General features: G+C 37.0%; 1 protein-coding gene across 1 annotated transcript in view; it reads left to right on the forward strand.

Annotated features, from left to right (window-relative positions):
• Positions 1-25,093, forward strand: part of LOC127879733 (proline-rich transmembrane protein 1-like) — a 94,901-nt gene that overhangs the window by 43,529 nt on the left and 26,279 nt on the right. Inside the window, exon 2 of the mRNA XM_052426750.1 lies at positions 12,068-12,301. Within this exon, the coding sequence (XP_052282710.1) occupies positions 12,068-12,301 (234 nt within the window). The remainder of the gene's footprint in view (positions 1-12,067; positions 12,302-25,093) is intronic.

A 25,093-nucleotide genomic window follows, 5' to 3' on the forward strand; every position in this document is an offset into this window, starting at 1 on the left:
CTGAAAAAAGAGGCATCAACAACAAAAGATGTTCATGAACCTGATGCTAACACTCGCAATGTTAACCACTTAAGTATTGAAAACAACTTTGTCTATGGGTATGGGTCAACAAGTTTCCAATATGCAAATAATAGTGATGATCAAAAACATCCGGACAGTGAACAAATGTCAAAGTCTACACAACAGAACATGAATGTTTTGCATGGGATGGCTTTTTCAAATATAGTTACAGGATCTTTCCATCAGTCTGATTGTAGATTTAGTTTCAAATCACGCGGTAGTCAATTCACAATAAATGCTTTATGTTTTTTGATTTATGCAAAATATTCTCATGATGAAACATCACAACCTTTAGACCAGATACTCTGTGTTGGAGACCTTGTGTACAATAAAACAGTCTCCACCTTAAAACGAAAGAACAGAATCATTAATAGGCTATTGTGCTTTGAAGAACTACCTAATTCAGTGAATATTCTTTATAGACAATTAATTGTTAATAAATATGACATTGTTTCAGGCATATGCATAAACATTCAATAGTTCTCATTAGCCATCTTTATACGAAGCCTTCCATACTTCTTTAATCAAAGTTCATACATACTGATTATGACTGATGCCATTTGCTCAACAGTGTTCATAAAATGTGAGAAGTATTTTTTATTTGACTCCCACTCTCATGGTCAAGATGGCATATCATCACCAGACGTCACATCAGCCTTAGCAACTTTCAATAATTTAGAACATTTATTACTTTTGTTGTACTCTTTGTATACAAGTATGCATATTGACATCACTGGAGGAACGGAATTGCTGCCGGTTTGATTGTATTGTGAAACAGATCATGACTGCTGTGAATATTACGCTGACGATCCCTCAAAAGACTACACAAATGATGATATTGGTGTTGTTAATGCACCTGATATGTGGACTGTTGGGGATGAAAATATAAACAATAGTTCTGTTACAAAACAAAGAATGAGTCATCAAACAAACAACAATACTTTATGTAATGAAGAAAGTTTTCCGCAAATCTGCACTAAAGACAAGTCAGCCACTTTGATAAGTAAATTATGTAATGATCAAAAACAGACACATGAAATTCATAAACAAACAAATAACATTGAGAGAAAATAATATCTTTCTTTGTACAAACAAAGACAAAGACAAGCTGAAAAAAATTAGGCTTAAAGAAAATTAATCTAGAAGAAATTTCAGATCATTAGCACCAAAAAAGTTCATTGAGAGAAAAAGAAAAAAGAGTTTAATGAGAAAAGCAATACAACTTATTGAACAAGAAAGAACATTGAAATCAAAGAGGAAAGCAAGGCAGAATGAAGAATTTCAAACAAGCGAAAGGGTCGCAAATAGAACCTTTAGGCAATCACCTACAACTATTTGAAAAACGAAGAACATTCAGTGCAATGAGGAAAGCAAGGCAGAATGAATATTTTCAAACAAGCGCAAGGGTAGCAAAGAGAACCTTTAGGCAATCACCTACAATACAACTCATTGAAAAACAAAGAACATTCAATTCAAAAAGGAAAGCAAGGCAGAATGAAAAATTTCAAACAAAAGAAAGGGTCGCAAAGAGAACCTTTAGGCAATCACCTTCAATACAACTGATTGAATAAAAAAAAACATGCAATTCAATTAGGAAAGCAAGATCAGATCCTTATAATTTAGAAACAGAACGAATTAAGAAAAAACAATGTAGGTCAATTTTGAGAAAAAAAAGAGGCCATATCAAATCGAGTGCAAAAAGCAGCAAAAAGCAGCAAAAAGAAAAAGTAATGATTACCTAGAGCATGAATGTATTGCTTCAATGCCAAGGAAGTCAGGTAAAACGATGAATGATTGTATTGAAAAATTCCATGCAGCAATTGAGATTGGGTCAATCTTTATCTGCAGTTGCTGTGAACAAACCTAGTTCCGACAAAGTGTGTCTGAAGTTACATGCCTGTCAAAAGAAGACAAGGAAAAGTATTTGATTACTTTGGTGTCTGTTGATGTTGATGTGGATTTGTACTACATGTAAAGTAAATATTGCCAAAAGAAAAATACCAAAGCTGTCGGTAATTAATGGTATACAATGGCCAGTTAAGCCAAAATAATTAGATTTTCACCCATAAGAGGAAACTTAATTGCTTTTAGAATACCTTTCACGCAGATACGACAATTGCCCAGGCGACGACAGTTGTCTATAAAAGGAAATGTTGTTAATGTACCTGTTGATATACAACCTGTTGCTAACGCTCTGCAAATGCCGCTTGATGAAAATAAAACGATTGCTGTGAAATAAAAAAAAAACGATGTCATAAAACTCCTCTGCTTTTTCGGAAAATGTTCGTCCATTGATTGTTTTAGCTGCTTTGGACTGATTAATTAAATATAGTGATTTGTACAAAGACACTAATATTGCATTAGATCCAGATTGGAAAAGAACTGTTACTGAGTCCAAGTCTGATGAAACATTTTTTGTGTAACACACCAGATAACTCACAACCTGATGGTACTCACTCAGAGTCTTGTAATGAAAATGGATCAAAACAAGACCTTTATGATTCAGATGCTGAAGAAGTGGTTCAAGAAAATGTTGGAAACATTGATACTCTATAAGATGATGCAAATATTGAAAAAAGAAATGAAACATTCACATTTGCACCAGGTGAAGGTCAAAGGCCATTGAGTTTATATCAAAATATGGATGCAAAATATCTCTGTTTTCCTTCTATTTTCTGTGGTCAGAGATGATTGACGATCAAAGGCTTGTTCCAGTTCATTATAGCGACATTGCTAAATGGGCATTACGCAGTAAAGCTAGACGAGCTGCTAATAGTGTTCCAAACAAATTTTTAAAACTTAAGAAAATGCAAATAAAACAATTAAATGAGTCATATTGAGTCACACTTGCTGTTCGAAGAAGCAAAGATAGCAGCAAGAAAATTACTGTCATTCAGGCTAAAGATCCAAATTCCATTGACAATATGGTAAAAAAAGATGAGGGCTATTACATATTGAAGCAACTGCGCAATTCTCCAGCATATTTGGAAACAAGGAAAAAAGATGTTTTTGCAATGATTAGACAATTAGGGTTGCCAACATGGTTTATCTTCTGCTGATACTAGGTAGCCTGATCTACTAAAAATGCTCTCAAAGTTGAATCAAGACAAGGAATGTAACAATACACAGATTGCAAATCTTACTTGGGAAGAAAACATAACGCTAATACAAAAAGATCCTGTAACATGTTCAAGATATTTTGACCACAGGGTTCAGGTGTTTATCAAAATTTTGCTGACAAGTGAGCATAAACCACTTTGTAAATTAACAGATTAATTCATTGAATTCCAACAGCGTGGTTCTCCACACATTCACATGCTTGTATGGATAGAAAATGCTCCAAAGTTTGATGTTAACAGCAATGAAGAAATATCTCTTTATGTGAATCAATTTTTGCAGTGCTCTTCAAAAAATGATGCTCTTGGCTTCTTAAATGAACTTCTACTTCATAAACACTCAAGAACCTGTTTCAAGAGAGAAGACAAATTGTGTCGCTTTGGTTATCCACTGCCTCCACTTTCTGAGACTATGGTTTTAGATACTCTTGAAGAAGACACAGACAAATACTATAAATTGTATCAAAATCTTCAAACGGAAATAAATGATCAGAAAGATGGGAATGATATGACATATGAGGAGTTTTTCAAAACTGTTGTGCAGATGCCTGAAGCAGAATACATCAAGATCATACGAAGTTCTTTGGCAGCGTCCAAAGTCTTCTTAAAGCGATCTCCTAAAGACATAAGAGTCAATTTATATAATGAATATGTTTTGAAAGCTTGGAAGGCAAACATATACATTCAGGTTGTTCTTGACCCTTATGCATGAGCGATGTACATTGTTTCATACATAAGTAAATCACAGAGGGGTATGAGTAATTTAATGCATGCTGCAGCAAACGAAGCAAAAAATGGAAATCTTGATATCAAGAGACAAGTGCGACATACTGGCAATGTCTTTTCAAATAGTGTTGAAGTAAGTGCCAAAGAAGATGTATATTTAGTTCTTGAAATGTCACTCACAAAGAGCACCAAATATGTTTTATTCATCAACACTTCCCCTAAAAATCAACGTATTCAATTGTTAAAGCAAAAATCACTGCTTGATGAAATGCCAAATTATTCAACAGATGTTATGTCAGACAACCTCTTACAAAGATATTCAAGGCGTCCATCAGCTTTTAAACAATTGTTGCTTAGCTGATTATGTTTCTCTGAATAACATTCATTATCCAGAAAATTTGCCAAAATTAAATGATGCAGAAAGTGAGGAAAATCTTGTTGCAGACGATGACAAGGATTTTCATGAGTATGATGATGCCACATTTGGAACTGATGATACTATTCTTACATTAAATAATGGTGTAAAAATCTTTAGAAGGAAAAACAAGAAAGTCATTCGTTATGTCCGTTTCAATAAAAACAAAAACTGATGAAGAAAATCACTTCAGAGAAAAGCTTCTGCTATTTTATCCATGGAAAGATGAAGGCAAAGATTTGCTCGGGAAATTTGATACTTTCAAACCTTACTATCTGTCTATGCAGAGAATCATTGATGCCAAATGTAAAGAGTATGACCATTTTGTAGATGAGTTAGAGCTAGCTAGAAAAGTAGTTGAAGCAGAGTGTGATGGTTTTGATGACACAGCACCAAGTACCGAACAAATGGAAGACGACACTGCTGAGGAAGAAGCTATTGATTCTGAATCTTTTATTTACTTCAATCCTGAAAGAGTATTTGAGCACACAGAATATGATATTGGTAATGAACTAGGTTGTTATGTTTCTGCTCCAACAACTGTAACAAATAAAAACATTTTATCTGAAACTGACTACAGAAAACTCATACGTAACCTAAATACAAAACAAAAGCAATTCTACAATCATGTCATTCATTGGATCAAAACTAGAGATGAGCCCATTTACATATTTCTTACTGGTGGTGCTGGCGTTGGAAAAAGTGTTGTTATAAAAGCGTTGTACCAAACATTATATCGATTTCTAAACATGAAAGATGGGGAAAATGCTGATGACGTATGAGTGCTTCTTTGTGCATTTTATGGCAAAGCTGCCTTCAATATAAATGGCTCAACTATCAGAATTTATGCAAAAGTATAAGCAATCTGATCAAGCATTAACTTGTGACAATTTGAATTCATTTCGATCAAAATATAGGAGTTTATCAGTAGTAATCATTGATGAAGTTTCGATGGTTAGCAATTCCATGCTCTGCTTCATTGATCAAAGACTTCAAGAACTGAAAGGAACAAGACTACCGGTTGGTGGTGTGTCATTGCAGTTGGTGATCTCTGTCAGTTAAAACCTGTTAGTGGAAATGGGATATTTAATAATTTAACTTGTGATGCTACAGCGTTGGCTTCCATTCATTGGAAAGAACATTATAACATTTTTGAACTAACTGAAATAATGAGACAAAAAGACGACCTTGAATTCTCCCAGTTACTCAACAGGCTCAGAGTAAATCAGGCTACAGATGTTCATATGGAAAGACTCAAACTATGTGAAATAAGCGTTTCTTCTCCTTTGTATGACATCAATGCCCCCCACCTCTTTGCAGAGAGACTTTTTTCATGCACTCTTTAAATGATTCCCTTATCAGTAAAATGGCCACAGAAAAGGTTTTAGCATCAAGTTTTACCAGCATGATTTCTCCAAAGCGTACCAGAGACAGGCAATAAAATTTAATTAGGACTTTGCCCAACGATACAAATAAAACTGCAAACCTTTACAGTTCCCTTACTGTAGTTGTTGACATGATTAATGACTTAACTCTGAACATTCATACAGAATTATGGGCTTGCAAATGGTAAAACATGTGTTGTCAAGTATATTGAATTCAAACAGACAGAAACCACTCATCCAAGCATTATTTGGGTTCAGTTATATAATGAAATAACCGGACATGAAACAAGAGTGAAATATAAGAGTCGTCGATTTTATCATGCAGAAATTGATGCTAACTGGAAACCTATTTTTGATATCGAAAGATCTTTTACTTACAACAGAAAAACATTCCAAAGAATTCAGTTCCCTTTACAGCCATCAAGAGGTCGTAATGTACACAGAGCTCAAGGAAGTACTTTAGACAAAGTTGTGATTGATTTATCGAAGCGCAAAATTAGAATAGTTCCACATCTGCATTATATTGCACTTAGTAGAGTAAGATCTCTATCAAAATAACACATTTTGAATACCAATCAGCTTGCATTGCACGTTGATGAACAGGTGCATGAAGAAATTGAGAGATTGCGACAACATGCTTCACTTCAACTGTGTTATACACCCTTGGAGCAGCTTGATTCAAATCAGTTTTTCAAAATTGTTTTCAATTATTGCAGGTCTTTAATCTTGCGTTTTGATGATATAAAGGTTGATCATGATGTATCTTCACACATTGCTGCATTTGCAGAAACGCGTTTATGTTCCAAAGATACCGATAAAAACTACTCGATTGCAGGATTCAGTGTGATAAGGAATGATCAAAATGAAAAAAAATCCAAATAGAAGACCTCCACATGATTTGATTGTGTATATTAAACAAGATCTCATAATTCTTAACAGCATTACTTTCAGTGATGAAAACCTTGACATTCTGTACCTTTATGTAAAAATTGTTTGTGATGAAAAACAAATTGTATTCATTTACAAAGCGCCGTCTTTGTCATTCACAAATTTTAAAGAAAAATTCCAATTCCATCTTAGTCAATGTTTAATTCAATATATAGCTACAATCTTAATTGGAGATTTCAACATTAATGCTGAAACAGACAACATGCTCTGTCAAATGATGATGGGCACCTTTGCATGTAAACAGTAAATCAATTCTGCCACAACAGAATTTGGATTAACTCTAGATTTTATATTCACTCAACTTTAAGGTTTATCAGGTGTACTAGAAAATTATTGGTCAAACCTTAAATTAATATATTTTGCTGAAAAATTTAAATAATCATTTGAAGAAATATAAATACTTTTTTGTTCTATCACGTGCCATATTTTAAGACTACAGTTGCGCATGCATAGTTACCTGTTGTGTGTGTTTTTTTTATCAGTGGAGACTTGGAGATAAAATGTTGGTATCAAAGTAATTTCATACATGCTGAAATTAATAGTTAAGAGCCAGTGTTCAATGTCTTAATATAAATTAACATGAACTTGAACCAAGTTGAACACTGATTTCTTATCTATATATCTATATACTTGGAGTTGAAACCATAATGACATACCCACACTGTTGAGACTGGAGTTGTTATATTTAACTGACTGGAGATGCTTTCGAAATTTTGATCATGTACTGGATCTGACAAGGAGTTTACACTGGCACTAACTTGGAGTTGAACACTGATTACAGATCCATATATATATATACTTGGAGTTGAAACCATAATTGCATGCCCATACTGTTGAGACTGAACCTTAATGGCTCGCCACACTGTTGAGACTGGAGTTGTTACATTTAATTGACTGGAATTGCTTTAAAAATTTTGATTATTATCTGGATCTGACAAAGAGTTTACCCAGGCACTAACTTTGAGTTGAACACTTATTACTGATACATATACATGTATCTATATACTTGGAGTTAACACCATAATGACATGCCCACACTGTTGAGACTGGAGTTGTTATATTTAATTGACTGGGGTTGCTTTCAAAATTGTTATCATTTAATGGATGTGACAAGGAGTAATACTGGCACTATCTTGGATTTGAACACCGATTACTGATCCATATATCCATATACTTGGAAATACAATAATGGCATATTCACACTGAAGTGGCAATATTTTGTTCACTGAGTTCCTTTCGACATCATTATATTTTACTGGCACTGACTTTACTTGAACACGTGTTAATGATCCATATATCTATATACTTGGAAATGAAACATTAACGGTATATCCACACTGTTGGGCCTGGTTTTGCAATTTTAAATATACAGGATACATGATACTACTTACATGTAGATGAAGTGTTAGCTTCTGGTCTTTATATAGCTTGTGTTATTCCATAAAGTTAAATGAACCAATATGACCTATAATCATTAAAAAAATTAGAAATCCCAAATGCTGTTACCTTTGTTGTTTGGATTGTAATCATGTCAAGTGTCTACATGGCTTACTTTCGGTTTCACATGTTGAGTACTGTCAAAGTGACAAACGCTTGTTTGAAAACCATGGTAGCCATGGTGCGGGGCATTTTTCATTATATGGCTACAGTAATACCTTTTTAACATTCTAGATGCCACATTTATTTTCTGAGCTGTATAAAACTTGATCAGAAGATTTATCCCAATGATATCTAGGACGAGTTCGTAAATGGTTCCGCTTGGTTGAAAAGCTTGCCTGCCATGGTGCAGGGCATTTTCCCTTATATGGATATAGTAAAACCTTGTTAACACTATAGAAATCACATTTATTGTCCAATCTTCTTGAAACTTGGTCAGAATTTTTTTTCTCATGATATCTTGGATGAGGAAGAAAATAGTTCTGTTTAACAACCATGGCCGCTTGTGGTGGGCCATTTTTAGCTCGACTATTATTTATGAAATATATATTGTGGAGCTATCCTACTCACCCCGGCGTCGGCGTGAGCGTGCTAATGTTAAAGTGTGCGTACCACCCCAAATATTTCCTATGTCCCTTGACATATTGTTTAATATTTTACATACTTCTTTACCAACATGACCCCAACCTATAAACAAGAGCAGACAACTGTATCAAGCATTTTGTAAGAATTATAGCTTCACTTAGAATATGCATATTATTGATAAATCTATGTTAAAGTTTGCGTACCACCTAAAATATTTTCAATGCCCCTTGACATATTGCCTTCATATTTTGCAAACTTCTTTACCAACATGACCTCAATCTATAAACAAGAGCAGACAACTGTATCAAGCATTTTGTAAAAATTATGGCCCTTTTTCCATTTAGAATATGCATATTATTGATAAATCTATGTTAAAGTTTGCGTATTACCTCAAATATTGTCAATGTCACTTGACAAATTGCTTTTATATTTTGCAAACTTCTTTACCAACATGACCCAATTTATAAACAAGAGCAGACAACTGTATCAAGCATTTTGTAAGAATTATGACCCTTTTTTGTCTTAGTAACTGAATATTTTGTTAAATTTTGTGTTTAGATCCAATTGACTTCTAAAGTATCAAAGCTATTGCTTTCAAACTTCATATATTTTCTTACTATCATGAGGATACTGTACCTGGCAAGTTCAATTTGACATTGACCTTTGAATGACATTGACTCTCAAGGTCAAGAGAATAAATTTTAGTTAAATTGCCATAACTTATTTATTTATGATCCGATTTTATTAATACTTTGACAAAACAACACTTACCTGAATAACACAATAGATTTCACCCAAACAATACCCCCACGACCCAACCCAATATCCCTGCCCCCCCCCCATTTTTATTTTTTCCTTTTTTTATTTTTGAAAGATCGTCTAATAAATGACCACTCCCGACATTATACCCCTCTCTCACCCCCCCCCTTACCAAATTAAAAAAGAATATTTTTTTCTTTGAATCATGGTTAAAAACAAACAAACACATATTTATTTACTTTATTTTTGAAGGACCGTTAAAACTTTCAACCCAAGCTATTGCTATCAAACTTGAAATAAAATCTTATTAGTTTGTTTTATGTCTTTACAAATGTTCAATAGATTGTGGAAAATATACCTGAACTATTACCTTGACCTTATTGAATAATTTGAACAATTTCCCCATGATGGCTTACGTTATACTGTCAAGCACTCGAATAGTCGAGCGCGCTGTCCTCTGATAGCTCTTGTTCCTTATATTGCTTTAGTAAAACATTGTGAACGCTCTAAAAGCACTTTATAGTCAAGTCTTTATTGACCTTGGTAAGAACAATTTTGTAATGATATCTCGAATAATTTCAAAAATGGTTACAGTCTGTTTTAAAGCATGGGTGCAGGGCATTTTTCCTTATATGTCTATTATAAAACATTTTTAACCCTATTAAAGTAACGGTTTTAGTTCAACCTTCAAAAAACATGGTTGCACCATTTGTTCTAATGATATTTTTGGTTGCACAGAAAACAGGTCAGTTCCTTTGTATCTCAGGTGAGCGACTTTAGGCCTTTTGGGCCCTCTTGTTTATTTTCCGATGAACCCACTTCGTATGCAAATTTAAACATGAATATTCATGGCGCTACTTTCTGGTCATAAACAAGTTGCCAAAATGACGCTATTTTTTTATTGGTCAAAAGCGAAATGATGTTATATAACTGAAAATAGATTCATACGCTAGATTAAAAGGACTTTTATGACCCTAACCACGATATAATTTCAGCTTTAAGATCATTTTGTGTTGTAATTATAAAAATTAAATAGCATTTTTCATCATTTCTTGGGTGTATGAACTGTCGTGCAAAAGACACCGAATTTATGCATAAACGCCGTCGGCGTTTATGCAAATTAGGCATAATTTTCCCGACAGTTCATACACCGATGAAATGCAGAAAAATGCTATTCAATTATAAAATAAAATTGCAGTTTTGGAGCACACGAAATATAGATCAGAAAACGTTTAAGTAACTGAAAAGTTGTTGGCACATTGGTATGAATACGTCGCAGCCCTTTCCCCGCCCCAGTACTTATCAAACAATTTGTATGAAAATAAATGGGCCATGCTCTGTGAAAAAGGGGTTTAATGCATTTGTGTAAAGTGTCGTCCTAGATAAGCCTGTTCAGGCTAATCAGGGACGACACTTTCCGCCCAAACTGGTTTTTTGCTTAAAAGGGAAAGGAAACGAAAATACCATAAAAGCGGAAAGTGTGGTCCCTGATTAGCCTGTGCGGACTGCTTAGGCTAATCTGGGACGACACTTTACGCACATGCATTATACCCCATTTTCACAGAGCAGTGTCCAAATAATTTGGAAAAGTGATGGTAAAGAAATTTGTTCGGCCGATTGAGGAGATTGAACCTGGGTCCCCAACTTTAAAATCAAGGTCACACTAAGAGGTAAAAGGTCTAATCTGTGTAAGGTTTAATCTGTCTGTCGTGTTTGTCTAGGTGTGAAACTGTCTGAAATGTTATCTTGCTGGAGTTGTGTTTGTCCGGATGAAACAACTTTTTCTGATAATTTCATCTATTATTACTTGATGTCTGTTGGCCTGCTCTTCCTACATCCCAGTTGTCAGTGTTGTGCTATGTTTTGGCAAAGGTTTGATGGATCTCAATGAACATGGTTTTGATGGAACCTCATAGGCAACATCCGTTAGGGCGTAAAGCATAGCTATTTATTGCTGTCATGTTGTTCCCATATGATTGTTCAGGAAGTTATGGCCCTTCGATGATATATTATATACTTGGCGTTATCGTTTCTGCTTGATATCTCAGGAACTACAGACCTGAATTTGATGTAACGTTACATGAAACATATTTCAATTTGATAACACACTAAAAACTACAGAAAATGTGTAATGGATAAAGATTACTTACATTGAGAACATTACCCCTGAGACATATTAAGATGCCAGGACTTGTGCCCTGGTTCAAACAAAGTCATGCAATGAACATAGACAGGGGATACAGACAGACGGAGGACGCCCCCTTCTCCTCCATCATCTCTTTTCAAAGTTAAGTCACATCATTAATTTTGTTCAGAGGGGACTGCTGCGTTCATTCACATATTGTCAAAGGACTTTTGTAAAAACTTTTCCGTAATCCAACATAAACTACCAATTATTTTATGTATACAAATTGATGCAATCTATATCAGGGGGTTTTACGCAATCCATGATACTTTGTTGGACTTTTAGGTTATTTCTTTAATGATGGTGTTGCCAATGGTTTATTATTATACCCCAACCCCAACAAATTCAGATTATCTTGGCTAAATCAGACACTGGACTTGTGGTCAAGGAAAATAATATTCCACAGGTACCAACCAATTCAGACAATGACCTCTGACCTCTTCCTCCACAGGTGCACGTGGTGGAGGTGAAAGGCTTCAAGTCTCTGGCTCCCAACAAGATTGTGTACTGCACAATGGAGGTCGAGGGCGGAGAAAAGCTGCAGACCGACCAGACAGAGGCCCAAAAGCCCATCTGAGACACTCAGGGGGACTTCACCACCACCCACCTGCTGCCGGTCGTCAAGGTGAAGCTGTACACGGAGAGCTCCGGCATGCTCAGTCTCGAGGACAAGGATCTGGGATAGGTCAGTGCTTATGTTGATTGTTGCTTTTGAGCTGTGGTCTGGGAAAATGGGGCTAAATATATGTGCATTTAATGTTGTCACAGATTAGCTTGCGCAGGCTGTGAAATCTAATCAGGTTTGACACTTTCTGCTTTTATTGTATTTTATGTTTAAAGGAAGCTTCTTCTTAGCAAACGTCTAGTCGAGGCCTAAAGTGCTGTCCCTGTTTAGCCCGTTTGGACTGCACAGGCTAATCTGTAAAAAACTTACCACAAATGCATTTAGCCTCTTTTTTCCAGAGCAAAGCTCATTTATTTTATTTCTTTGTTTCTTCTTTTTGTACCACAAATAATTAAATCTGCTCAATGAAACCTCTGCTTTATAATGCATTGTACATTTTACACATCTGGTAAATGGTGTAGTTTGTGTTCATTAAATTCTTTAACATATTTATCGGCATAAATGGCCAGAATTATTTTTTTTAGATTGATGTTATTATATGCGAGTATCGGATACATATGCCCATTAGAAAAGCGGTATGTACAATTATTAGCTCACCTGAGCACACTGTGCTCATGGTGAGCTTTTGTGATCGCCTTTTGTCCGTCGTCCGTCGTGCGGCGTCAACATTTGCCTTGTTAGCACTCTAGAGGACACATTTATTGTCCAATTTTCAAAAAATTGGTAAGAAAATTGGTCTTAATAATATCTTGGATGATTTCGAAAATGGTAACGTTTGCTTAAAAAACATAACTGCAAAGGGGCGGGGCATTTTTCCTTATATGGCTATATTTAGCTATAGTAACACCTTGTTAACACTCTAGAGGCCACATTTATTGTCCGATCTTCATGGAACTTGGTCAGAAGATTGATCTCACTAATATCTTGCACGGGTTCGAAAACGATATTGGTTGCTTTAAAAACATGGCCTTCAGGGGGCGGGGCATTTTTCCTGATATGGCTATAGTAAAAGCTTGTTAACACTCTAGGGGCCACATTTATTGTCTGATCTTTATTAAACTTGGTCAGAAGATTCATTTCAATAATATCTTAGACGAGTTCAAAAATGATGCCGGTTGGTTGAAATACATTGCCGCCAGGGGGCGGGGCATTTTTCCTTATATGGCTATGGTAAAACCTTGTTTACACTCTAGAGGCCACAATTATTTTCCGATCTTTATTAAACCTAGTCAGACGATTTGTCTCAATGATATCTGGGATGAGTTCGAAAATGGTTTTGGTTGCTTTTAAAACATGGCCACCAGGGGACGGGGTATTTTTCTTATATGGCTATATGTGGCTATAGAAAAACCTTGTTAACACTCTAGAGGCCACATTTATTGTCCAATCTTCATGAAATTTGGTCAGAAGATTGGTCTCAATAATATCTTGGATGAGTTTGAAAACGGTTTCGGTTATTTTTAAAAACATGGTCACGAGGGAGCGGGGGATTTTTAGCTCGACTTTATATATATAGTCGAGCTAAAAATCCCCCGCTCCTTTGACATAATGCTTTCATATTTTGCATACTTCTCTACCAACATGACCCCAATCTATAAACACGAGCAGACAACTGTTTCACGCATTTTTAAGAATTATGTGCCCTTTTTATACTAAGAAAATTGAAAATTTGGTTAAGTTTTGTGTTTAGGTTTACTTTTATTCCTAGAGTATCAAGCTATTGCTTTCAAACTTGCAATACTTATATACCATCATAAGGGGACTGTGCAGGCAAAGTTATGTTATTCTTACTGGCATTTTGACATAATTATGGCCCCTTTTATACTTAGATAATTGAACATTTGGTTAAGTTTTGTGTTTTTTGTCCATTTTACTCCTTAAGTATCATAGCTTTTGCTTTCAGAATTGGAAAACTCACTAACTATCATAAGGGGACTGTACAGGGCAAGTTGCATAACTCTGGTTGGCTTTTTAACGGAGTTATGGCCCTTTTTTTGTCTGAGTAACTTTGAATATTTTGTAAAATTTTGTGTTTAACTCCACCTTACGTCTGAAGTATCAAAGCTATTGCTTTCAAACTTCAAATACTAACTATCATGACGGAACTGTACCTGGTAAGTTGAATTTGACATTGACCTTTGAATTACCTTGACTCTCAGGGTTTAATTAATAAATTTTGCTTAAATTGCTATAACTTCTTTATTTATGATCAGATTTGATTCATAGTGTAATATAATGAACTAAAAGTAAACCTAAGTAAAACTAATAAAGTTAGGTTTCATAACATGTAGCATTATCTAAAATATGATGAAGATATGGGTAAATACCTACTCACCGAATGTTGACAGATTCTGACAGTTCGCCGAATTACATGACATATGCATGTTGAACAGTTAACTGAGGTTTCATGAATATATCATTCTATATACATCTTGATCCTTATAATATTTAAATGTTACTCACAAGTTAAGCAATTAATCCTCGATCTTATGATTGTAATTCCACATAAGATAACACTTCCTTGTCAGTCATAAACAGTGTCGACCATGCTGGTGACGTGATAACTTTATCTTTGTGATTTTAGCAAAAGACTGTGCCATATAGTTAAAGGTTACAGTAAACTATGTCTTATTGTATGAATGCTAACGATTTGCAACTGTTTTATTTTAAGTTATTGTCATTTGATTGATAAGCATAGATATAATATTTGGAACTTTTTCCTGATGTGCGGAAGCGTTTTGAAGAGTTCATTTTGGCGCGCATATTTGATTGGATGACAGAGGTTCAAATCGGCGATTGGAGCATTCTGATTGGTCGGAGCTGTTGCATAACCGTTTACGGAGTCTGAGGAATTGTATCAATGGGCATCCATATATAAGACGCACCGCAGACGACTTCAACTTTTCGGCCACAAAACATATTCTTATTCATTTGTTGTTTCATATTAGTATATTTTGAGAAGTATAAATAAAATAAGTCTCATTGTTTTCATTTCTTTATTCTTGAAGACATCTATTCACAGACTAATATCATTTTAATAAACTATTAACTGCCTGGTTGATAGAAAGGAAACAGTATAACCGACGGCACGAAACCGTTACATTGGTGTCAGAAGTGGGATGCTAATATATTTTTAGCATCTCTGAACCATTGTTTTTCGTCACCACGGAGAAAACAGCAAGTGACGAAAACGACACAGAACGGGAACGGCCTGACGAAAACATGAACGGCCTGACGAAAACGGGAACGATCTGATGAAAACGGGAACGGCCCGACGAAAACGGGAACGGCCGGACGAGAACGGGAACGGCCTGGCGAAAACAGGAACGGCCTGACGAAAACGGGAACGGCTTTACCTGAACGGAACGGCTGCACAAGAACGGGGACGGCTGCAATAGAGCGGGAACGGCTGCAATGGAACGGGAACGGCTGATACACAACGGGAACGGCTGCATCAGAACGGAACGGCTGCACAAGAACGGGAACGTCTGCAATCGGGCGGGAACGGCTGCAATAGAACGGAAACTACTGCACCAGAACAGAGCGCAGAACGGGAACGGCTGCACTAGAACGGAACGGCTACAATAAAACGAAACGCTGCACTATAACGGAACGGCTGCATCAGAACGGGAACGGCAGGGGCGGTTTAAGACAGGAACAGAAGTAGATGATCGTTTACTAACTGCTTATTGTGTATATTTATAATGATATATGTTTTATTGTGAATAATAAAGTGCAACGTTTCATGTTCTTTTTCTTTGTACCATTACTTCCGCAAAATTCGTATAATGGCGGACAACAATGACCAGTCTGACTCCGAGGTTAACTTCAATGAGAAAGAGAACGGAAGAGGAAAAGGTAAAGAGTGCAAAGAGGGCCAATTTGACGAGACATATGGTGGATTTTACAGACGTGGACCGCGTCTAAACATTAAACCATATCCTTATTCCGGAGATGAAGATTGGGACCAGTACATCGCATACTTCGACTCCTGACAAACAGATTGGAACAGAGGTTTGGAGGCAAAATACAACAGAACAGATGGCTTTCACAAATGCAAAACAGAATGAGGGGAAAAACAGAAACAATTGCTGCTTTTGGGGATGAAATACGACTTATGTCTCAAAAAGCCTATTAGACACTAGATCAAGAGGCCCAAGAAATGCTTGCATTACAACATTTTTATAACAATGTTTCTGCCGAGATGAGATGCCGTTTGAGGATAACAATTGCCAGACAATTAGTGAAGCTGTGGAGGTGATGAGCGTTATGAAGAGGTGTTGGGACGTTCAGGGCAATGTGTAGGAGCGCAGATTATGGCTGTTACAAACACAAAAAGCAGAGAAAGATCTTTTGAAACCAATCCGGTACATGAGGGAACTTATCATCACTTTACCAGTGCCATTAAGCGTATTGAGCAACGATTGGACAAACTGGATTATACCTCGGGAGGCAGAATCTATGGAAGATCGTGCTGCAGATGTAGTTTTACAAACGATTTCATCAGAGAATGTCCGATCAAAGACAACCGACGAGGACTGCAGCAGGAAAACTTCAGACCGTCTCAACAATAGGTCGTGATGCGACGGTTCAAGTGAAAATTCGACCTAAACAAAAAGAGGTGCCATGCAGACCAGATGAAAAAACATTGCGGGTTGGTCACTGCAGCGATCTGATGAAAACGAAAGACAATGGTGTCTATTTGAAGGATTAATAGACGGAACTGCGGTAACCTTGCTATTAGATAGTGGAGCAACAACCACTTTATGTCTAAAGACACCCTTGAGGCTAATGGAAAGAAGATGATTTGCCTGAGCATAATTGTACAGTTTGTGCCGTAGACGGCACACCTTTAAACGTTCAAGGGTCTGAAGAGTTGAAGTTGAAGGTCGGGAGGTTCACAACTGCAATTGACGCCACCGTTTGCGATATACAAATATTCAAGGAATTCTGGGACAAAATTATATGGCAAACCACATTAAATCCTGGGACATTCAAAATAATAAACTTCACACACTGGATGGTAATAAAATTGATTGTGTTACAGAAAAGACTGGACTGAGTGTAGGCAGGGTGCTCGTGAAAGAGAGGGTTGAAATACCACCTAGGAGCTTTCAGATGTTACCTGTAGAAGTAAAACGCAATGTGCCAGACGTAGTGTTTGTTGATGGGATTCAAGGCTTGCAGGATATAAGTTGTCGAGTTGTGGCAGGCATTGTTGAAACACAGGGAGAAGATGTGTCCGTGTGTGATTGGAACGATTTTGATGAAAAAGTTAGTGTGGAAGCAGGATATCTTGTTGGCGAGTGTTTCCCAATTTAGGACCCCATAATTTCTAAAGAAATTCAAACAGATACGTGCGCGACAGTTAAAAGTGACACGGGCGTGCAGTCTGAAGAGGTCATTTTGCCAGAACATGTGAAAAAGTTGTTTGACGACGGTGTTGAACATCTGGATCCCGAACAGTTTCCAAAATTGTTGTATAAGTATCAAGATGTGCTTGCAAAGTCGTCGGACGATCTCGGTTGCACAAACGTCGTGAAACACAAGATAAACACTGAAAGTGCTAACCTAGACGACAGCCATATGGAAAAAGAGAAGTGGAACGGACTGAAGTTGAGAAGATGCTTCAAAAGGGCATTATAGAGCCGTCAAACAGTCCATGGTCTTCGCTAATAGTACTGGTGTCCAAAAAGGATGGGACCACAAGGTTTTGCGTGGATTATCGAAAACTTTACGATGTGACAGTCAAGGACGCCTACCCTATTCCCAGGGTTGATGACCGCTTTAATGCACTCTCTAGATCAAAATGGTTTAGCTCAATGGATCTTTGTTCAGGTTTTGGCAATTGGAGATGGATGAGAAGGACAAATTTAAGACAGCTTTTTCAACGAGTCATGGCCTGTACCACTTCAAAGTAATGCCGTTTGGACTTGTAAATGCTTCCTCTACTTTCGAACGTGTTACGGAGGATGTTTTGCGGGGTCTACAGTGGATAGAGTCATTGCTGTATATGGATGACGTCATAACCCCTGGTAAAACAGTCGATAATTGATTGACACGGCTTTAAAACGTTTTTGAACGGTTAAGAAAGGCTCATCTCAAACTGAATCCTTCCAAATTCAAATTCTTTCGAAAATCAGTGTCTTTTCTGTGTCGTATTGAATCCGCACAAGGTGTTGAAACAGACCCTGAAAAGGTCAGAACAATTAAAGAATTGCCAGTTCCAGAGTGAAGTTCGGAGCTTTCTTGGCCAAGCATTTTATTATAGAAGATTCGTAAAGGGATTTGCTGGCATTGCCAAACCACTTTACAAATTGCGTGAGAAAAATGCAAAATTTATTTGGAATTAAATGTGCAAAGAGGCTTTTGATTTCCACAAAGTGATGCTAACATCAGCACCGGTACTAGCGTACCCTCAACTGGTCTCTCAGTTCATTCTAGACACAGATGCGTCAGATGTAGGCATTGGAGCCGTTTTTTCTCAAGTTCAAGACGAGCATTTAAGAGTTATTGGTTACATGAGCAAAACAATGAATGTGCATGAGCGGTCGTATTGCGTAACACGGAAAGAACTTCTGGCAGTTGTAACCGCTCTGAAACATTTCCACAGCAACTTACATGGACAGAAAATACTTGTCAGGACTGACAACTCTGCCGTGAGCTGGTTAAGATCGTTAAAAGAACCAACTGGACAAGTCACACGATGGCTTCAAGAACTCAATGCATATGACTTTGACTTGGCAATGTGTATTAATGTGATTATAAGATTGGTGGTTTCGCCAAATAAATGTTTTTAATGAAAATTCAATACTGCTCCAGCAGCTGGAGTTTCACTTCTTTATATTGCATTGCACAACAGTTTGATGTGTGCTGCGTGGATGCAGTAGCGTGTATCCCCGTACATATCTTCGATGTTGTTATATTTTCAGCCTTCAGAGGCTGGTAGCGGTATTGTGTTTTTATTATTTTTTAAGAAACCTTGTTTAAGACCTTTCTTATACTTAGATTCTTATACATTCTCTGTACTTATAAAGTAAACGTGTATGTTCATCAATTGAGAGTTCTGCAGGTTATACTGAATTTTTACAGACCATTATCTGACAAGCTGCCTCTTACTCTTTTATGTATGTTGACTTGGCAATATGTATTAATGTGATTATAAGATTGGTGGTTTCGCCAAATAAATGTTTTTAATGAAAATTCAATACTGCTCCAGCAGCTGGAGTTTCACTTCTTTATATTGCATTGCACAACAGTTTGATGTGTGCTGCGTGGATGCAGTAGCGTGTATCCCCGTACATATCTTCGATGTTGTTATATTTTCAGCCTTCAGAGGCTGGTAGCGGTATTGTGTTTTTATTATTTTTTAAGAAACCTTGTTTAAGACCTTTCTTATACTTAGATTCTTATACATTCTCTGTACTTATAAAGTAAACGTGTATGTTCATCAATTGAGAGTTCTGCAGGTTATACTGAATTTTTACAGACCATTATCTGACAAGCTGCCTCTTACTCTTTTATGTATGTTGACTTGGCAATGTGTATTAATGTGATTATAAGATTGGTGGTTTCGCCAAATAAATGTTTTTAATGAAAATTCAATACTGCTCCAGCAGCTGGAGTTTCACTTCTTTATATTGCATTGCACAACAGTTTGATGTGTGCTGCGTGGATGCAGTAGCGTGTATCCCCGTACATATCTTCGATGTTGTTATATTTTCAGCCTTCAGAGGCTGGTAGCGGTATTGTGTTTTTATTATTTTTTAAGAAACCTTGTTTAAGACCTTTCTTATACTTAGATTCTTATACATTCTCTGTACTTATAAAGTAAACGTGTATGTTCATCAATTGAGAGTTCTGCAGGTTATACTGAATTTTTACAGACCATTATCTGACAAGCTGCCTCTTACTCTTTTATGTATGTTGACTTGGCAATGTGTATTAATGTGATTATAAGATTGGTGGTTTCGCCAAATAAATGTTTTTAATGAAAATTCAATACTGCTCCAGCAGCTGGAGTTTCACTTCTTTATATTGCATTGCACAACAGTTTGATGTGTGCTGCGTGGATGCAGTAGCGTGTATCCCCGTACATATCTTCGATGTTGTTATATTTTCAGCCTTCAGAGGCTGGTAGCGGTATTGTGTTTTTATTATTTTTTAAGAAACCTTGTTTAAGACCTTTCTTATACTTAGATTCTTATACATTCTCTGTACTTATAAAGTAAACGTGTATGTTCATCAATTGAGAGTTCTGCAGGTTATACTGAATTTTTACAGACCATTATCTGACAAGCTGCCTCTTACTCTTTTATGTATGTTGACTTGGCAATGTGTATTAATGTGATTATAAGATTGGTGGTTTCGCCAAATAAATGTTTTTAATGAAAATTCAATACTGCTCCAGCAGCTGGAGTTTCACTTCTTTATATTGCATTGCACAACAGTTTGATGTGTGCTGCGTGGATGCAGAAGCGTGTATCCCCGTACATATCTTCGATGTTGTTATATTTTCAGCCGTCAGAGGCTGGTAGCGGTATTGTGTTTTTATTATTTTTTAAGAAACCTTGTTTAAGACCTTTCTTATACTTAGATTCTTATACATTCTCTGTACTTATAAAGTAAACGTGTATGTTCATCAATTGAGAGTTCTGCAGGTTATACTGAATTTTTACAGACCATTATCTGACAAGCTGCCTCTTACTCTTTTATGTATGTTGACTTGGCAATGTGTATTAATGTGATTATAAGATTGGTGGTTTCGCCAAATAAATGTTTTTAATGAAAATTCAATACTGCTCCAGCAGCTGGAGTTTCACTTCTTTATATTGACAGTATAACATAGAGACGGAACAAGCAGCCACAAGAATGCCGATGCTTTGTTCAGAAGACCATGCGAGTCATGCAAGCACCAACAAGATAATCAAGAAGCGATGATAGATAAAGCTGAATAAATTGATGAAATAATAAGGGCGTAAAGACGTAACGTGACTGCACAGACAACAGAACTTAAGAGAGCAGAATATCTTATTGATGGTTGGACACATGCAGACATCTCTTACAGTCAACTGAGTGACAGCGCAATATGTGTTATTAAGTCTGCAAAAGATGAACATGAAACCAGACCGGAATGGAAAGACAATTCAGATTCAATAGCTGAAACAAAAGCTTTGTGGAGACAGTGGGATCGCCTAGTAATTGTTGGAGGGTTGCTGTTTCGGAAGTACGAGGAAAACAATGGGGACATTTTACAAAAGCTGATAACTCCGGCTGATCGACGTGATGTTGTTTTGAAATTACATCATGAAGTTGAAAGTGGCGGTCATCTTGGAGTTGAAAAGACCATGTACACAATCAGAAAAGCATTCTATTGGCCTGGTATGGCAGATTATGTAAAAGATTATTGTTCGAAATGTGATGTGTGTGCAGTTAACAAGCTTTCACGACAGTCAAACAAAGCACCACTTGGTCGTTATATTTAGTTGGCGAACCAATGGAGCGTGTGTAAATGGATATACTCGGACCACTTCCAGTTACAGATAATGATATTGGCAATCGATACATACTTGTTATCATCGACTGGTTCACCAAATGGACACAATGTGTCGCTATACCTGATTTAGAGTCGAAAACTGCTGCGAAAGCTTTTTTGGATAATTTTGTATGTCCATATGGAACTTCCCTACAGGTGTACACAGATCAAGGCCGTAGTTGTGAATCTAAACTTTTTGAAGATATTTGTGATTTCCTCGTGATTCAAAAGAAGCACTCCGCGTATAGACGACCTCAGGCCAATGGACTGGTTGATAGATTTAACAGAACTTCTTGCTATGCTGCGGTCATACTGTCAAGACGAACCTGTTGGGACGTCTATCTGCAACAAATATGTATGGCGTATCGCTCTTCACCTCTAAGTAGCACATCCGTCACCCCTAACAAGATGGTATTTGACAAGGATATTCGTCTTCCGTTGCAAGCGGTAGTAGGTGTACCAGAGGAGAACACACCGGAAACAAGTGTAGATGGCTATGTTAGTCTGCTGAAAAAGAAAATTACAGGTTGTCATGACAATTAAAGAAGTCACATGAAGGTTGCAGCTCTATATCTATAGAAGCACTATGACAGCAATGTAAGGAAGAAAAAGGTTTTCCCAGGACAGGTTGTATGGTTGCATGATCCATGTAAGTACAAAACTAACCGTGAAATGAAAAGGACCATTTCTAGTCACAAGGATGATACTCGTTTGCAAAGTAAAGCAGTCGTCAAGAAAGGCTCCAAAAACATATCATGTTGACAGATTATATCCTTATACAGGGGCTTGCATTCCAAGATGGATAAAGAAGGTCCAGCTGCAAAATTAAATGGAAAATAATTAGCATTGTTAACACAACTGACCTGACTGTTTATACTGTTAATGTATGAATAAACTTTTTAAAAAATGTATTAACTATGGTGAAGACCCTGTGCGTCTGGTATCGATATGTGCCTGTCTATCAAACTATTCACAAATTAATATGTTGTATAAAAAAGAAAGTCTATGCATGGATATTCAAAAACAAATTTAAAATTTTAAATAGTGTTGAATTGGATTGCTGATTACCATGTCTATATTGTTCAAGTCGGTATTTCAGGAAAAATGCTGGTTGTGTGAAGCCTACTTCCCCAACAGGAAGTTACTGAATGTACATCTCATCTCTTCTGCCCATCGACGACTTTCTGTGATGTGCGCTTGGTGTGAGGGGAAAGAGAACGTCTACACCCGTACAGCGGGTCTGGAATCCCATGTGTAGAAAGTCCACCGAGAGGTAACAATAAGCAAGGACCAATTCACCAGGGCGAATGGTTTTACTTCGCCAAATATCCAGAGGACTACGCTAAAGTAGTTGACAACATCAACTCTTACGACTTCAAGGAGGCCTATAAAGCAATGAGAGCCATGCGAAGTTGGAGTGATACTTTTTCAGACATGCAAGCAAGGGGAGATCAATGGACGGCCGGTTGGAGGAAAGGATTACAGATTTTTAGAGGTATGACAACGAATAAGAGGGAATTCAAGGAGCGGAGCGTGTCGCGAGACAAGAGGACTGTGGTAGAGAAATCCGCTAGAAAAGAAAGACCAGTGGTACTGGAAGATAATAGTTTGGTTGACCAGTCGGAGAGAGGCACAAGCACGAAAGTAGCAGCTGAAGAAGAAAGGCCAAAGGAAACGAGACTCAAACGTAAGAGGCTAGAGTCAGAAGAAAATCAAGATTTTGATAACAGGGACAATATAGAGTTGGGTGAAGAAGCGGTTTCGGACAGAAATATGGGCCCAGATCGAGACAGGGGTGTTTCTCCAAGTGGTGAGGTATTTTCCTCCTCCTCCTCATCTTTCTCTTCAGCGTCGTCCTGTAGCTCAGCTATGTTGGGTGCAAGCAGCAGCTTAAAGGACAGAGCCTTCCGGATTCTGAAGAAGGGCTGTATGCCCATGTGTCCGCCTGCGAAAAGGGACTGGTCATTGGTAAATGAACTCACCATGGAAGCAAACAACCAACAGATTGTATGGCCGCCAGGAAATTGGAAGAAGATGACCTCTGACCAGAAACTCATGGCCCATGAGTATGTGGCCATCTTTCTTGAGCGTGTGGAGTGTACCAACTTCCCAACCTTGTCTAGGAGAGCCCTCTTGGACAAGTACAACTTCATGTCCCTTGAAGCTGAGGGTAAGCCGACAGTGGAGGAAGGACCAGCAGAGAAGATGGACTCAACAATTAGGTTCTATAACTACAATTATCTCAAGGCAATCGTAAGCGGGGAAGTGGAGGAGAGTCGCGTCGCGGAGACTGAGACTAGTTACTATTTGCATTGTTTTTGCAATTGTTCATGTTGCTATGCCATCTGTATGTTCTCGTTGCATTAATGTTAAAAGTGCTCATTTGCTATTTTAGTGGGGGAAAGTGTAATATAATGGACTACAAGTAATCCTAAGCAAAACTAATAAAGTTAGGTTTCATAACATGTAACATTATCTAAAATATGATGAAGATATGGACAAAGACCTACTCACCGAATGTTGACAGGTTCTGACATTTCGCTGAATTACATGACATATGCATGTTGAACAGTAAACTGAGGTTTCATGCATATATCATTTTATCTACATCTTAATCCTTATAATCCTTAAATGTTACTCACAAGTTAAGTTATTAATCCTCGATCCTATGATTTTTCCTTGTCAGTCATAAACAGTGTCGACCATGCTGGTGACGTGATAACTTTATCTTTGTGATTTTAGCAAAAGACTGTGCCATATAGTTAAATGTTAATAGTTAAATGTTACAGTAAACTATGTCTTATTGTATGAATGCTAACGATTTGCTACTGTTTTATTTTAAGTTATTGTCGTTTGATTGATAAGCATAGATATAACATTAGGAACTATTTCCTGATGTGCGGAAGTGTTTTGAAGAGTTCATTTTGGCAAGCATATGTGATTGGATGACAGAGGTTCAAATCGGCGATTGGAGCATTCTGATTGGTCGGAGCTGTCGGGGCATAACCGTTTACAGAGTCTGAGGAATTGTATCAAGGGGCATCCATATGAAAGACGCGCCGCAGACGACTAAGGACAGATTCAACTTTTCGGCCAAAAACCATCTCAAATTATTTAAACTTGTAACGACTTATTTATTACAATCAAGAAAGATCTGGGATGTCGGACACAATGTAACTATATTATATTCTTATACATTTGTTGTTTCATGTTAGTATATTTTGAGAAGTATAAATAAAATAAGTCTCACTGTTTTCGTTGTTTTATTCTTAAAGACATCTATTCACAGAGTAATAACATTTTAATAAACTAATAAC

The sequence above is a fragment of the Dreissena polymorpha genome, chromosome 4 (genome assembly GCF_020536995.1).
Source record: "Dreissena polymorpha isolate Duluth1 chromosome 4, UMN_Dpol_1.0, whole genome shotgun sequence".
Classification (NCBI taxonomy): Eukaryota; Metazoa; Mollusca; class Bivalvia; order Myida; family Dreissenidae; genus Dreissena; species Dreissena polymorpha.